This window comes from Gopherus evgoodei, chromosome 5 (genome assembly GCF_007399415.2).
Source record: "Gopherus evgoodei ecotype Sinaloan lineage chromosome 5, rGopEvg1_v1.p, whole genome shotgun sequence".
Classification (NCBI taxonomy): Eukaryota; Metazoa; Chordata; order Testudines; family Testudinidae; genus Gopherus; species Gopherus evgoodei.
Window position 1 is genome coordinate 72,745,886 of NC_044326.1, and position 16,707 is coordinate 72,762,592.

The window sequence follows — 16,707 nt, forward strand, 5'->3', positions numbered from 1 at the left end:
CCCAGCAGCCATCCCAGAAGACTTCTCAGAGAGAGCACTTAGACAATGGAGACTATCTGACCAATGTGGGCAGACCGCACATCACAAGCAGCGATCTTCCCAGCCAGCTGGATAAAACTAGTACTGGGCCTCTCCCTCCCCTCCAGCCCCCAAACTCAACACCTGGAAGATTAAGACTTTGAGCTGAGGCTGGTGGTCCCAGCCTGGAAAAGAGCCACAGCCTGTGTATTGAAGATCTGTAGCCTGCTTCAATCATCTGTCAAGATGAGACACTGCTTGATTCAAATCCTGTTTAGGTTGTAGAACTCAGACTGTGAATTTATTTTATTTCTTAGGTAACCAACTTTGATCTGTACACCTGCTACTTATAGTCACTTAAAAACTAATATTTCTGTAGTTAAGATATCAGTTTTATATTTTACCTAAAACAGCGTCTTTTGGTTGAAGTGCTTGGGAAATCTCAGCTCAGTGTACAAAGGCTAGTGTGTATCATCTCCACATCGAGAGAAGGGCAGACTGGGTAATGAACTTGCCCTGCTCAGAAGCCTGACCAGTGTAAGATGGTCCAGTTCTGGAGTGCAAAACTAGGGAGCTGTAGGGAATTTGCTGGAGCCTCTTTTGTTGGCTCATGAGTGGTTGGCAAAGCGTTCATGTAACTCAGTAGGATGTGTCCCTGCCTGTGGATGTCTGCAAATGAAGTACCTGCCAGAAGTTGTGACTTAACAATAGCACCACCGTGTGAGAGGGATACCCCAGATTGGTGGGACAGAGAGCTCAGTGGTCTCAGAGTCCAGGTTGCACCCCGGGAACCCATCACAGAGGATGAGAGCTTTCCTGTGTTCCACACTCCTTTGCCCTTGTGACAGAGTGCTGTTGGCAGCTACAAAATGAGCCCTTTGAAAGCCAGCATCCTGGTCACTAGATCACCCAGGGCACTGGAAGCAATTAGTGTAGTCAGGATTTGAAAGGGTAGAAGGGCCTGAGGGGCTAGTGAAGTATTTAATTTGACAGCTGGGTAGCTCTGAGAAGAAAACAAGCATCATGAAAGGTTGAGCCACGAGCAGGAAGGGGGCTCCATGAAACTACTGTTACAGTGTGATGTACCCAGAGCGTAAATAGCAACAAAGCACTTGGTAGAGGTACCTTGGTGGACTGTGTGTGTGGCTTAATTTACAGAGAGGGCCAGCCAGCCCTCCTAAGAGGTGACAGGGGAACCCATTCACAGTCCCACATGACTAAAAAACCAGTGTAGGATTTAAAACAACTCTAATCATTTTACCCTGCAGGACAAACAAATTTTAAGCACTTTAACCTTCTCTTCAAATGCTCTCCTCTTTCCACCTCCTATATGATGTCATATATTGACTATGATGTATTTACACACACTATCATGGTATTATGTGTAAATCATAATGCAAGTGCTTCAGAAGCTCAGGGCCCCTGCTTTATCCCTGTGTCTGTAAAGTACAATGCAGAAATCTGCCAACAGCTAAAGAATTAAATAAAAATAAATATTTCAAGAATAAACTCAGAAGGCAATTATTTTCTATCATATCATTTTTAAATGTTGAATGGTGCAGCTCCTAGACTGCATCTAGAATGCCTAGCAGAAACACAAGAAGTCTGGACCAGCTACACAATGCAGCTTGTCTCTGCTTTCCCACCTCAGTGTGGGAGGCATATCTTCTACCCATCACCCCTTGGGCAGCAAACTTCCCCACTCCCCTTTCCGAGATCTTTTCCCCTCTGCCCACTCAGCACCCCCATAAACCCACACCCCAACCCAAGATTTTCAAAAACAGGCAACTAAAGTTATGCTATGCAGGGCTGGCTTTAGGCCTATTCCACCAAATCCCCTGAATCGGGCCCCGCGCCTAAGAGGGCCTCGTGCCCAGTGAGAACCCTTCCCTGGCTAGAGGCACCTTTTTAATTTTTACTCACTTGGCGGTGCTCCAGGTCTTCAGCAGCACTTTGGCAGCGGGTCCTTCAGTGCCACCGAAGACCTGGAGCGAGTGAAGGACCCACCGCCGAAGACTCGGAGCACTGCCTGGGTGAGTACAAGCCCCATGTGTTTTTTTTACATTTTTTTTTTTAGGTGATCCCTGCTGGGGCCCCGCACTTCCTAAAGCTGGCTCTGACGCTATGGGTGACATTTCCAAGAGCACCTAAATTAACTTAGGAGCCCAAGTCCCTTTTTTAAGAGACTCAGGCACCCCAGGGTCCAAACAGACTTATGTGCTGACATTTATTGTATGCCCATAATTAGGCAAGTAAATACTGAGCTGTTCTTTTCAAATGGCTGAGCACCCCTCAGCAGGAGAGACTGGGGCCTCCAGAGTTTTGAGGGGCGAGGGGAGGGAAGATCTGGCCTCTTAGTAAGGTGCCTAAATAGCTAGGGACCTAATTTTAGTCTTTGTATTATTTAATCGTGGCCTGAACTCTGATCTCTCCCTCTGCTCTTCCACTGCCTCCTCCCTGGTCCCTCCCACCCGGCTCCCAGCAGCTCTATGGGCTTACAGCAGGGGGCTGTGACTTCAGCGGGACTTCACTTTCCCAGCGCTCACGTGCGCCTAGCAGCACATGCCCACCAGGGCGCATTCCAGTTTGCACAGGAGCACGGCAAAAGCCGGCCTTGCACCGACCGCGTCCGGGCCCGAGCCTGTGCGCGGATCCCGCCTGCCCGCCAGCGGGGAAGGTGCTGCGCCCGTGACCGCGGGTAGCTCCCGCCTCTGCCTGGCGCTGGGAGGAAGGTCAGTGCGCGCGCCTGCAGTGCCACGGGGCTAGTGGGGACGCGGCCGCGGCTGCTGCTCTCCGCTTCCGCTGCGACCTTACCCAGCGGCCTGAGCAGACGCTTGGTCCTGCCGGGGCTCGCGCCGCTGTCGGGACAGACACTGGCAGGAGGCGGAGGGTGAGCGCTGCAGGAGCCGCCGTAGGCAGCAGGGCCGGGGACGCTGGCGCCTGCGCTCTCTGAAACAGCCACTGACCGAGCCGCCAGCCTGAGCTGCCACGGCTGCTGCGGAAGCCAAGTCTCCTGCCCAGTAAGGATCCCCTGCTTTGCTCCCCCATGTTACAGCCAGACGCCGGAGCACTGAAATGCATTACAGGCAGGGCTTAGTCCCCGCCGAGGGAAACAAAGAGTTACCAGCTCCGTGCTGGTCAGTTTCAGCGTCTGCTTACATTATAGACTAGCAAAATCAACTACAAACTCAGATATCTACATAACATGTTTACACAGAGGTCATACAGTCAGTTACCTACTGGGGTAATGCATTGCAGAGAAGGTGAGTGGAACTAGGATCAGTCCAGACATTGATTACATTTTAATCCAGAAGAAGGGAATTTGAACAGTTTATAGTAACTTGAGAACATGAATTTGATGGGACCGTCACAGTCCAAATTCACCTACCTGTTGACTTACCCTGTTACTGAGGGCTGGTCTACACTGGGGGGTGGGGGGATCGATCTAAGATACTTCAACTTCAGCTATGTTATTCACGTAGCTGAAGTTGAGTATCTTAGATCGAGTTACCTGCCGTCCTCACGGTACGGGATCGACATCCGCGGCTCCCCCTGTCGACTCCACTACCGCCGTTCACGCTGAGTCGACAGGAGCACGTTCGGGGATCGATATATCGCGTCTAGATGAGACGTGATATTTCGATCCCCAAGAAATCAATTGCTAGCCGCCAATACGGCCGGTAGTGGAGACATACCCTGACACATCTAGTACTGTTTACACTTGCTTCTGCAGTTGCATGCAATTAGATAGTAACAAGTAACATTAACTTCACTTCTGAATTCTACCCTGCTTCCTTAGATACAGTGAGCTGTATTCTTTCCTGGTGCAATACAGAACAGTCAACAGATACAGTTGGACTAGTATTTCAAAAGTGATATTTTGTCCTGGGGAAAAGATGAATTCTAGGTCCTGCAGGAAGTCTATTTCGCTAGCCACATACATTTCTATTTGAAATATTTTCTAGAACATACAGCAACTGATTCTGGTCTCACACTAGTGTAACCAGGAATAGACTTGCTGAAATCAATACAAATGACACTATTGGAAAACTGGTGGAAGTGAGAGCAGAATTAGGTCCATGCTTTTGATATCAAGTTTGCAGGTGGATTTTTTTTCAGTGAATCCAAAGAATGTCAATCATCCTATCAGCTTTTAAAAAAAAACCAAAACACAAAAATGTCAGCCTGTGGTTTAAATAATGCATAATTAAGAATGTCTTTCAAAATGTTTCAAACTGTTTGTTTTTTGTCCATTTTCATTTGACAATTTTATTTTCCCCTTTCCCTCCTTATCTTTTAAATAAACCCAATATAGAGCTGCTACTTACCAGTACTTCCTTTTGTGTGTGTGTGTGCATCAGAATAGTTGATGTTCCCCAAAAATGTATACAGCTCTCAGAACAGTGCTGGTTAACTACTACAGCAGAAACAAAAAGAGTGAGAAAAAGAGAGAGAGAGAGAGAGAGAGCACAAAACCACTGTACATTGTTTTGTGAATGGGCTCCCCAAACTAAGTCATCTAAACATTCATTAAGAACATTTTAAAAAAAGCTATTTTGAATCAATGTGAAGGGAATTCATTTTAATTAGATTAAATTGTGATCTTAACAATGTGATGTTCCCCCATTTTAATGATCTTACTAAATGGCACAGTTAAACAGATTGTATGTTGGAGAAGTTTTTTATTGATGGATATTTTTTATGTGTTTACAATCCAATGTCATGAACCATGTTGAAAAGTGATGTTTTCTTTTTCCTTCCTTTTTCTAGCCCATTGTGTCCCATTTAACTAATGATCTGAATTGCTGCTTGTCTTATAGTCATGAATTATTCTCATTTCATCACTGCAGTAAGTGCAGCAAGAAAGGCATCTCCAATAAGACTTCTGAGTGAGTACACACTGGCCACCCCTCACTGATAGCTCCTAAACCATATTGCCCTGTCTTCCGAACTCAGCCATGACACTGCAGATAAATACCAGAACACTCCTACAAGAAAACTGTGAGCAATTATAAGCTAATACATACATAGCTAACAAATATGCTGTGTGTCTTATTTGCTTTTATGCGTAAAGGCAGAGGTACCTGAGATAGTTTGCCTTTGATCTATAAAATGAATATGCATTGTACCCAGTGGAAACCACCTCACACAGAGAAAAGAATTGGAAATAGCAACACTGTTTAATTCTTTTAAATTCATGCCAGAAAATATTTCTGCCAATGCCCCTGCTTCTGGAGTTGTGGCCATTAAACTGTGATTTTTATTGCTGAATTTTTATTAGTTGTACAGGTCCAACTGACTATTAGAAAAGATGAGACTGACCTTCAGGAGGACTTCCTCTTGGATTCAATAATTAACTATTATTGAATCCAAGAGGAAGTCGTCCTGAAAGTCTGTCTCATCTTCTTCACACTTCTGATTGCCTTAGCCTGTCACTTGAAGAAGACTAAGGCTTAAGGCCAGAAACGACCATCATGATCCCAAAGAACCTCCCCCACCCACTCCTATAATAGGCCCATAACCTCTAGCTGAATTACTGAAGTCCTCAAATCATGATTTAAAGACTTCAAGTTACAAAGAATCCACTGTTTACTCTAGTAAGTTACTCTAGACCTTACCAGTCATATTGATATGCTTAGTAACTCCTGTACCCTATCAACTTCCTTGGCTGTTTCATGCCATTACTGCTTCTTACTTGCCTGACTCTGTGCAGCTGACTTGAGATGAATACTATACATATACACCAGTGGTTCTCAACCGGGGTAGGCGTATTCCTAGGGGTACACAGAGGTATTCCAGTGGGTACGTCAACTCATCTAGATATTTGCCTAGTTTTATAACAGGCTACATAAAAAGCACTAGTGAAGTCAGTACAAACTCAAGCATGCAGAGGTATAATCAGAAAGGCCAAAACACAACTGGAGTTGCAGCTAGCAAGGGATGTGAAGGGTTTCTACAGGTATGTTAGCAACAAGAAAAAGGTCAGGGAAAGTGTGGGACACTTAATGAATGGGGGAGGCAACCTAGTGACAGATGATGTCGAAAAAGCTGAAGTACTCCATGCTTTTTTTGCCTCTGTCTTCACAGACAAGGTCATCTCCCACACTGCTGTCTTGGGCAACACAGTATGGGGAGGAGGTGAGCAGCCCTCAGGGGTGAAAGAACAGATTAAGAACTATTTAGAAAATCTGGCGTGCACAAGTACATAGGTTCAGATCTAATGCATCCGAGGGTGCTGAGGGAATTGACAGATGTGATTACAGAGCCATTAGCCATTATCTCTGAAAACTCCTGGTGATCAGGGGAGGTCCTGGACAGTTGGAAAAAGGCAAATATATTGCCCATCTTTAAAAAAGGGAAGAAGGAGAACCTGGGGAACTACAGACCAGTCAGCCTCAACTCAGTCCCTGGAAAAATCATGGAGCAGGTCCTCAAAGAAACTATTCTGAAGCACTTGAGGGGGGAAAAGAAGGTGATCAGGAACAGTCAACATGGATTCACCAAGGGCAAGTCATGCCCGACCAACCTGATTGCTTCTATGATGAGATAACTAGCTCTGTGGATATGGGGAAAGCAGTGGACATGTGTCATAAACAGATAGCTAAGGGTTAATGTCTCTTTCACCTGAAGCACCTGACCAGAGGACCAATCAGGAAACCGGATTTTTTCAACTCTGGGTGGAGGGAAGTTTGTGTCTAAGTCTTTGACTGTCTGCCTGCTTTCTCTGAGCTTTGGAGAAGTAGTTCTGCTTTCTAATCTTCTGTTTCTAAGTGTAAGGACAAAGAGATCAGATAGTAAGTTATATGGTTTCTTTTCTTTGGTATTTGCATGAATATAAGTGCTGGAGTGCTTTGATTTGTATTCTTTTTGAATAAGGCTGTTTATTCAATATTCTTTTAAGCAATTGACCCTGTATTTCGTCACCTTAATACAGAGAGACCATTTGTATGTATTTTTCTTTCTTTTTATATAAAGCTTTCTTTTAAGACCTGTTGGAGTTTTTCTTTACTTCAGGGAAATTGAGTCTGTACTCACCAGGGAATTGGTGGGAGGAAGAAATCAGGGGAGATCTGTGACAACATGATATATCTTGATTTTAGCAAAGCTTCAGTTTTGATCTCACAATATTCTTGTCAGCAAGTTAAAAAAGTATGGATTGGATGAATGGACTATAAGGTGGATAGAAAGCTGGCTAGATTAAAGTGCTCAACGGGTCAGGATCAATGACTCGATGTCTAGTTGGCAGCTGGTATCAAGTGGAATGCCCCAAGGGTCGGTCCTGGGGCCGGTTTTGTTCAACATCTTTATTAATGATCTGGATGATGGGATGGATTGCACCCTCAGCAAGTTCGCAGATGACACTAAGTTGGGGGAGAGGTAGATATGCTGGAGGGTAGGGATAGGGTCCAGAGTGACCTAGACAAATTGAAGGATTGGGCCAAAAGAAATCTGATGAGGTTCAACAAGGACAAGTGCAGAGTCCTGCACTTGGGACAGAAGAATCCCATGCACTACAGGCTGGGGACTGACTGACTAAGCAGCAGTTATGCAGAAAAGAACCTGGGGATTACAGTGGATGAGAAGATGGATATGAGTCAACAGTGTGTCCTTGTTGCCAAGAAGGGTAATGGCATTTTGGGCTGTATAAGTAGGAGCATTGCCAGCAGATCGAGGGAAGTAATTATTCCCCTCTATTTGGCACTGGCAAGGCCACATCTGGAGTACTGTGTCCAGTTTTGGGGCCCCCCACTACAGAAAAGATGTGGACAAATTGGAAAGAGTCCAGTGGAGGGCAACAAAAATTATCAGGGGACTCGGGCACATGACTTAGAAGGAGAGACTGATGGAACTGGGCTTGTTTAGTCTGCAGAAGAGAAGAGTGAGGGGGGATTTGACAGCAGCCTTCAACTACCTGAAGGGGGTTCCAAAGAGGATGGAGCTTGGCTGCTCTCAGTAGTGGCAGATGACAGAAGAAGGAGTAATGGTCTCAATTTGCAATGTGGGAGGTCTAGAGTGGATATTAGGAAACACTATTTCATTCGGAGGGTGGTGAAGCACTGGAATGGGTTACCTAGGGAGGTGGTGGAATCTCCATCCTTAGAGGTTTTTAACCCAGCTTGACAAAGCCGTGGCTGGGATGATTTAGTTGGTGTTGGTTCTGCTTTGAGCAGGGGATTGGACTAGATGACCTTCTGACGTCTCTTCCAACCGTAATCTTCTATGATTCTATGACTAAAATTTCATACAGGCAAAATGAGAAAGTAAGCAATTTTTCAGTAATAATGTGCTGTGACACTTTTTTTATTTTTATGTCTGATTTTGTGAGCAAGTAGTTTTTGAGTGAGGTGAAACTTGGGGGTACACAAAACAAATGAGTCCTGAAAGGGGTACAGTAGTCTGGAAAGGTTGAGAACCACTGCTATGCATGCTGCTGTTGATAGCTGATTGTTCCATATGGCAGGATAGCTGATTGTTCCACATGTGGACAAGGGGGATCCAGTGAACACAGTGTATTTAGATTTCCAGAACGCCTTTGACAAGGTCCCTCACCAAAGGCTCTTATGTAAATTAAGCTGTCATGGGATAAAAGGGAAGGTCCTTTCATGGATTGAGAACTGGTTAAAAGACAGGGAACAAAGGGTAGGAATTAATGGTAAATTCTCAGAATGGAGAGGGGTAACTAGTGGTGTTCCCCAAGGGTCAGTCCTAGGACCAATTCTATTCCATTTGGAGAAAGGGGTAAACAGTGAGGTGGCAAAGTTTGCAGATGATACTAAACTATTCAAGATAGTTAAGACCAAAGCAGACTGTGAAGAACTTCAAAAAGATCTCACAAAACTAAGTATCAGAGGGTAGCTGTGTTAGTCTGGATCAGTAAAAGCAGCAAAGAATCCTGTGGCACCTTATAGACTAACAGACGTTTTGGAGCATGAGCTTTCGTGGGTGAATACCCACTTCCTCAGATGGCATCTGAGGAAGTGGGTATTCACCCACGAAAGCTCATGCTCCAAAACGTCTGTTAGTCTATAAGGTGCCACAGGATTCTTCACAAAACTAAGTGATTGGGCAACAAAATGGCAAATGAAATTTAATGTGGATAAATGTAAAGTAATGCACATTGGAAAAAATAACCCCAACTATACATACAATATGATGGGGGCTAATTTGGCTACAAGAAGTCAGGAAAAAGATCTTGGCGTCATCGTGGATAGTTCTCTGAAGATGTCCATGCAGTGTGCAGAGGCGGTCAAAAAAGCAAACGGGGTGTTAGGAATCATTAAAAAGGGGATAGAGAATAAGACTGAGAATATATTATTGCCCTTATATAAATCCATGGTATGCCCACATCTCGAATACTGTGTACAGATGTGGTCTCCTCACCTCAAAAAAGATATTCTAGCACTAAAAAAGGTTCAGAAAAGGGCAACTAAAATGATTAGGGGTTTGGAGAGGGTCCCATACGAGGAAAGATTAAAGAGGCTAGGCCTCTTCAGCTTGGAAAAGAGGAGACTAAGGAGGGATATGATAGAGGTATATAAAATCATGAGTGATGTTGAGAAAGTGGATAAGGAAAAGTTATTTACTTATTCCCATAATACAAGAACTAGGGGTCACCAAATGAAATTAATAGGTAGCAGGTTTAAAACAAATAAAAGGAAGTTCTTCTTCACACAGCACACAGTCAACTTGTGGAACTCCATACCTGAGGAGGTTGTGAAGGCTGGGACTATAACAATATTTAAAAGGGAACTGGATAAATTCATGGTGGCTAAGTCCATAAATGGCTATTAGCCAAGAAGGGTAAAGAATGGTGTCCCTAGCCTCTTCATCAGAGGATGGAGATGGATGGCAGGAGAGAGATCACTTGATCATTGCCTGTTAGCTTTACTTCCTCTGGGGCACCTGGCATTGGCCACTGTCGGTTGACAGATACTGGGCTAGATGGACCTTTGGTCTGACCCGGTACAGCCGTTCTTATGTTCTTATAAGTGTTTCTATACTGCCAGCTGAGGCCTACATGGAGCCAGTTGCAAAATAAGAGCCTAAAAATATACCCCTTTTGTAACTGCTTTTAGCCTACATCCCATCACCTCCTCACTGTGGGTCAAATTCTTCCCGGGGGTGTAGGCTGGCAGTTGCCATTTCACTTCAGTGGGCGTTATGTGCATGACATCAGGTAAAATTTAGATCTTTGTTTTTCTAGATCAGGGGTGGCCAACCTGAGCCTGAGAAGGAACCAGAATTTAACCATGTACATTGCTAAAGAGCCACAGTAATACATCAGCAGCCCCCCTATCAGCTCCCCCACCTTGCTCCAAGCGCCTGCCACCCAGCAGCAGCCCTGTCAATCAGCACCTCCTCCTCCCTCCCCACATGTCTGGATCAGCTGTTTCATGATGTGCAGGAGGCTCTGGGGGAAAGGTGGGAGGAGCGAGAGCACTGCAGGCTCAGGGGAGGGGATGGGAAGAGGTGGAGTGGGGGCAGGGCTCGTGGCAGAGCCAGGGGTTGAGCAGTGATCACCCCCTGGCATACTGGAAAGTTGGCATCTGTAGCTCCAGCCCTGGAGTCGGTGCCTATACAAGGAGCCACATACTAACTTCTGAAGAACTGCATGTGGCTCCGGAGCCACAGGTTGGCCACCCCTGTTCTAGATACTCTTTATTAACCTGCTTCAAGTGGTATTTTGGTAACTTCTGAATTTGTAAACAGGAGCATTGTGTAGTATGTCTTGTAAACACTAAACAAACAAAGTAAATGCGTTGCTTTCAAAAATAAGAGTTGTCAACATTTTCCCCCACATAGCATAGCATTAAGATAGTAGGTGTTAAAACTTTAAAAACTAATTATAGTTACAGAAACAGCTTGTTCTAATGTTTAGAAAAGCAATCCAGACTGGAGTAAAAAAATCTGTTTATAGATTGATTGATTTATTTTAAGAGGTGACTTTTCCCACAATTTTTCTGTTAAAAATTCAGGTCTTGCATACCCCATTCTGCTGCATTAGACTACAGAAAACTGGAGAATAAGCAGGATTGAGATATCATAGATATCAAACAATTAAAACCTGATTAATAGGAGGTGGAAGAGATTTTTACTCAGACTATTTAAGACTTTTCATTTTACCCCTGCATAATTCAAACAGCTGCAAGGAAAGCTATCTGTTAAAGATTCACCATCCATGCCTGTTCAGTTAATGCCAAGAAAGCTCACAATGTATTTTGGAGTCAGCCAAGAAAGTAAGCGATGAATGTTGGCATGCCTGATAGCTAAAAAGACTTCATTATCCAATAAAGAGTACAAACAGGCACAAATCTGCATTAACTTTTCCTCTGAAGGTCCCCTTTAAATATTCTATAGGAAATGAAGGGACGGATGGGGGAAGGGGGAAATTTTATATCTTGAATAGGCTAGTGTGTAATGGAAGTTTTCTTCCTCATCTTTCACTGTAGCTGAATTGACACGGAAGTCTCCCCCATCAGTAATCTCCTTGGCTGGAGGGGAACCAAACCCCAGCACTTTTCCATTTAAGATGGCCACTATTACGACTGGAGATGGAACTGTTGTGAATATTGGGGAGGATTTGATGAAGAGAGCCCTCCAGTACTCTGCCTCAGCAGGGTACTTATGAAGACCCTTTACAGAAATAACAATAAATAACAGTTACTGCTTTAATGGTTGATCTATACAAACATTTTTTATTAATTGCTTATAATTTTCCCTGTCTGTATATGTTTTTTAAAAGTGGAAAGTGACTAATTATTTGTGAGTGGAGGAATGAATTGACAAGTACCAATATTTATTGATTAACATCAAATAATATTTGAGAGGCCTGAGTCCAGGGTTAGTAACTGTGACAGTGTCCGGTATGTTGCAGTACAATATTGAGCATATCAAAGTAAACAGCTTTGTAAAGCATTTTCTTTATATCTCCCCAAATCCTGGTTTGTTTGGCTCCTGTTTATACCATTGAAAAAACACCACTTATTGGCTGGGGTAGTTAAATTAACTATGAAATTTGCCACTGTTAGTACAGGGAAATATTGCAGATATCACGGTAAACTCAAACGTCACCGTGCAGGAAACATGGCTTGTTTTAGTGGCATCCACTGTAGGGATGTTAAAATAACAGTATTGGTTCATTATTTATGTAAAATGAGGGCTACTCTGCAATGACAGTGCTCTATTAACGTTGCCTCCTGGATAAAGAGTTAAACATAAAGCTAGTATTTGTGAGACTACCATTGAAGAGATAGTTGTCTTGCTGAAAAGGGACTAGTTGTGATACTAACAGTTATGGTACATCATAGTAAGAAATTTTATACCTGGCTCAAAAATATTGTTTAACTGTTTTTTTTCTGTCATGAGATTGTTCAGCTCTAGAAACACTAGATTTTTTCATTTTGCCTAACACTGAAGTCCTTCAGAGCAGAATGAAAACTCATGTACAGTCCTTCATATTGGGGTCTCTGTGCTGCTGTGTGATGTTACTTTGCTAAAATGATGTCTACCATCACAAGATTTGCAAGTGCCTCTTCAGAACACTGCTGTGCTGAGTAGGAGAGCAGCTGTTTTATAGAAACTTGAAATCCATTTACTGTTCTGATTTATTTTCAGATGCCAACCACTTTTTTTCCACCTGTGTTGTTTCCCCCAGCCTCCCAATTTCATATTGGTGTAACAGCCCAGATTGAATGCAGTAGGGAGTTAGTGCCACTTTTTTAAAGGTATTTAGATACGTAGAGGTGCCTGGTGGGATTTTCAAAAGTACCTAGGTGTGCCCCTGGGAGTTAGGCACCTAGGTGCTTTTAAAAATTCCACTAGGCACCTATCTGCATCTTCAGGCACCTAAATGCCTTTAAAAATCTGGCCCTTAGTCTACATAAAGTGTGCTACAAGGAGAGTTGGGCAAAGATTTTTAAACAAAACATTGCCCCCCAACTAAAACATCGTATACATTTGCTTAATTGTTTCAATCAAAAACAAAAAATTCTGAAAAAAATCAAAATGTTTCACTGACATTTTTTAAAACAAATGTTTTGATTTGAAACAACTTCTTGTTTCAAATGTTGCTTCAGTTTTAGTTTTAAAGGTTTAAAAAAAACTCAAACAAAATGAAAATTTATTTGAGCCAAAACAATTTTTTTTCAGCTTTTTTGGTTCAGCCAGCACTCTAAAACAAAAGAAGTCATTTATTCATGCACCTCTAACTACAGACAGAGGCCATACAAGTCACACCTGCCATGCCTGGATCTGAAAGGATCACCTCAGTGCAGCCTCCCTGCCCATTCAGTCCTTTGTTGACAGTCTCTCTGCAGAGGCTGTCAACTGTTTATTGTATTATAGACACTGGTCCCTAAGGGCTTTTTATCTTAAACACACACACACACAGTATTACGTTTCTCTCATTTCATTATCTCCGAGAAAATATTTTAAACCAGTGCCTATACCTATCTGTATTGCTAAATAACAGAGAAAGAGAAACAGAGAATTTGGGTGGCAATATACGCTAGATTTGAGGGGAATTGAAAGGAGCAGTACACAAGGTGACCGGACAGCAAATGTGAAAAATTGGGAGGGGGTGAGGGTCAATAGGAACCTATATAAGAAAAAGACCCAAAAATCGGGACTGTCCCTATAAAATCACCCTAGCAGTACAGAATACTGGGATATCTGGTCACCCTAGCAGAACAGAATATCAAGATAATAACGATGAGAAATAAAATCTGTGTTTCAGAATTCCTGAGTTGTTGTCCTGGCTAAAGGATTTACAGAAGAGCCTCCACAATCCTCCTACTGCCAACTACAGTCCTGATCAGGGCCAAATGGAGATATGTGTCACCACCGGCAGCCAGGAAGGCTTGTCCAAAGTAAGACTAACAGCAGAATACATTGTGGCTTCTGTAAAATGTAATTACTTGTTGCTTTAAATAGATGTTTGTTTTCAATCACTTGAATTTTATTTCCTTGTATACGAAAAGGCATGCCTACTCTATGAATACAGTTGTTAAGGGTGGCTTGTTAATGAAATGATATATTAAATACCATATCTTAGAAAGTAAATGGAAGTTGGGACAAAACTTGGCAGACTCTAATGGTCTTCCATGGCTACACAAATGTCTAAGATCTTTATGATGAAAGAAAGAGAGAATATCATAAGACATTTTATTCCATTTACTTTCATAATTGTATAGCAAATGATTTTAAAAATCTTATAATGGAATGTAGTGGTGCAATCCAATTAGAGTTGGTTGCTGTGCTATAGTTTTTATTGCGCAATAAGATATTTTTGTAAGAAAATATTGTTCTGAGTAAGTTGGTTTTCAGTTGGGTGATCTTCTCTTTCTCACATGCACACAGTTGATCCTTTCCATAACTGAAAAACTTTTGTATTGTGGTAGAATGTTGTTAAATGTCAGTATTTTTTTTCCAGAAGACAGAGTTGTTCTGTTTGAAACTGGCATTCTTCTCCTCTGACTTGTATCTCTCTGTTTGGCTTCCGAAGTGGAATTTAAATCCATTCACTGTTTACCTAGCAAAGTTTACATTGAATTAAATGGTGATGGAAACACTAATATGTAATTGGAAACCCTAATATGTAATTAGGATGTGTAGTTCCATCAGAACAGGCAGCAGTATGCAGAATGTACAGTAAAATCATATAGTCTTGTAAAGTAAATGATTCCCATTTTTTAGGTATTTGAGATGCTTATTAACCCTGGAGACAACATCCTTTTGGACGCACCCACCTATTCTGGGACTCTAGCAGCTGTGAGTAGTGTTTCAGTATGAAAAGTTGTGGAAGTTACAATGATCATCACCTTGGGACACAAATCTACATTAAGACATATGGGCTGCCTTGCTATTGCTAAATGCATCTAAGATCTCATTCAGACTAGAGTTTTTGAGCCTGTTCTAACTTAAATTGGTTGGCATTGGTGAACTAATACAATTGTAAATGCAAATGTTTGTCCCAGGACACAATGTTTTGTTCTGGAGCCTAGTTCACCCTAATCCTAGGTTTCTATAGAGAATCACAGTAGAGATGATCTTTCAGATAAAGTCAGTCTAAATGCAAGTGCATGATCAGTGAGATTCCTTCTATTTTAGATTCATGGTGTGCCTCTTTCTTAATGATTTAATGACCCGATTTAGTATTCTGTGTCTATAGTTGGATAAAATGGGGATGGGCCTGGAGCATGTATGCCCCTGAGGTCCAAGGATATGAGAGCAAGTCAGAGAGGTAACTCTTAAATGACAGTAGTTTTTGTGGATGAATATGCACCCTGTGCAATTAAATACATCCCTTTAATGCTTAATAGTTACAGATTGGGAGAAATGTTAGAATAAATGCTATACCACTCAATATTTCACTTGACATCTGGGTAAAATTGTTTAGTATACTATATTTTTGACATACCTTTTGATTATGCAGTAGGCCCATATATTGAGGATATTGTCGTTTCAGCAGCAATTCGTTTATAATCTAATAAATACAGGGTTAAATAGTAAAAAAATATAAATTCCACAGAAACTACAGGGACTTTTGTTCATTTTTGCTATAACTTCACATCGCTATTGTCCCATGTCACTCATTAACATTACTGAAATCTCAGTCCCATTGATGACATAATACCCATTCAGAGCAGTTATTCTTCCGCCTTTTGTCAGAGCAGAGCAGGTTATAGTTCTATCAGTTCAACTGAAACTGCATTCCTGATTATGAATAAGAAATGAAATTGCACTATTGAGAGACCTGAAGCTTATCTGTATTTTTGCATTGGAATGTTGAAATATCCCACTGCAACAGAATCCACAACGAACTCCTGGGCTCCTCAGATGTGATGTCATGTGCCTGATACGCAGGCATGTAGTAATGGTTTATCTTGGACCAACCAAGACTTATCAGAGTCTATATAACTGGTTTTAAATATTGGGAGCACAAGGTGATCTAATTAAATTACGTTCTGAGGGTTATACAATGTGTTCAGAGAAACTTTCCCTTGAATCATGAGCTAAGCAAGTTTGAAATCAGTGCAACTCGTTTATAACTATCTAGTTGAATCTAGATTTAAAGGAAGATACTGCATTGCTGAAGTTCTGTAACATCAGAGACATAATCATAATTTCAGAATTACAGACTCAGTGACTGAGATTTGTCTCTTTTATTTTGTTTGTTCCCCTCCCCCCAGCTAAGACCTTTGGGCTGCAACATAATCAATGTTCCCAGTGACCAATACGGTATTATTCCAAAAGCCCTGAAAGAAATTCTTTCCAGATGGAACCCAGAAGATGTCAGAACGCACAATAACAACATTCCCAAATTCCTGTACACCATTCCAAATGGTGACAATCCCACTGGAAACTCATTGACTACAGACCGCAAAAAGGAGATATATCAGGTATGCAGTGAGAGCCTGGCATCACAGGTTTCATGTAGGGAATGGACAAATGTGGGGTTTTCATTTAGAGGAATTGCACTGCAAAACCAGCACATCTTGTAAACAACTGAATAGCAAATGTTGCTAAAAATCTCATGCCCCATTACCATATTAACCTCTTGTGTGCCCTGCCACTTCTCCCAGGTCCTCCCTAATTGGTTTTCCTGCATGATTATGGTGGTCTAGTGCATATGGTGTAGTAAATTATAGTCCTTTGTGCCCAACCAACCATTGTGCTGACTTATGTGTT

General features: G+C 42.3%; 1 protein-coding gene across 8 annotated transcripts in view; it reads left to right on the forward strand.

Moving 5' to 3' along the window:
• The first annotated feature begins 2,565 nt into the window (after nucleotides 1–2,565).
• The window catches only part of AADAT (aminoadipate aminotransferase), a 28,068-nt gene continuing 13,926 nt past the window's right edge, over nucleotides 2,566–16,707 (forward strand). For 2 of the 8 annotated variants that reach the window (XM_030564042.1, XM_030564049.1), the window contains exons 1-5: nucleotides 2,566–2,750; nucleotides 4,839–4,907; nucleotides 13,754–13,886; nucleotides 14,713–14,787; nucleotides 16,209–16,418. In XM_030564042.1, coding sequence (XP_030419902.1) covers nucleotides 2,581–2,750; nucleotides 4,839–4,907; nucleotides 13,754–13,886; nucleotides 14,713–14,787; nucleotides 16,209–16,418 — 657 coding nt within the window. In that variant the 5' untranslated portion in view covers nucleotides 2,566–2,580. The other 6 variants (XM_030564043.1, XM_030564046.1, XM_030564044.1 and 3 more) reach the window with 6 other exon arrangements.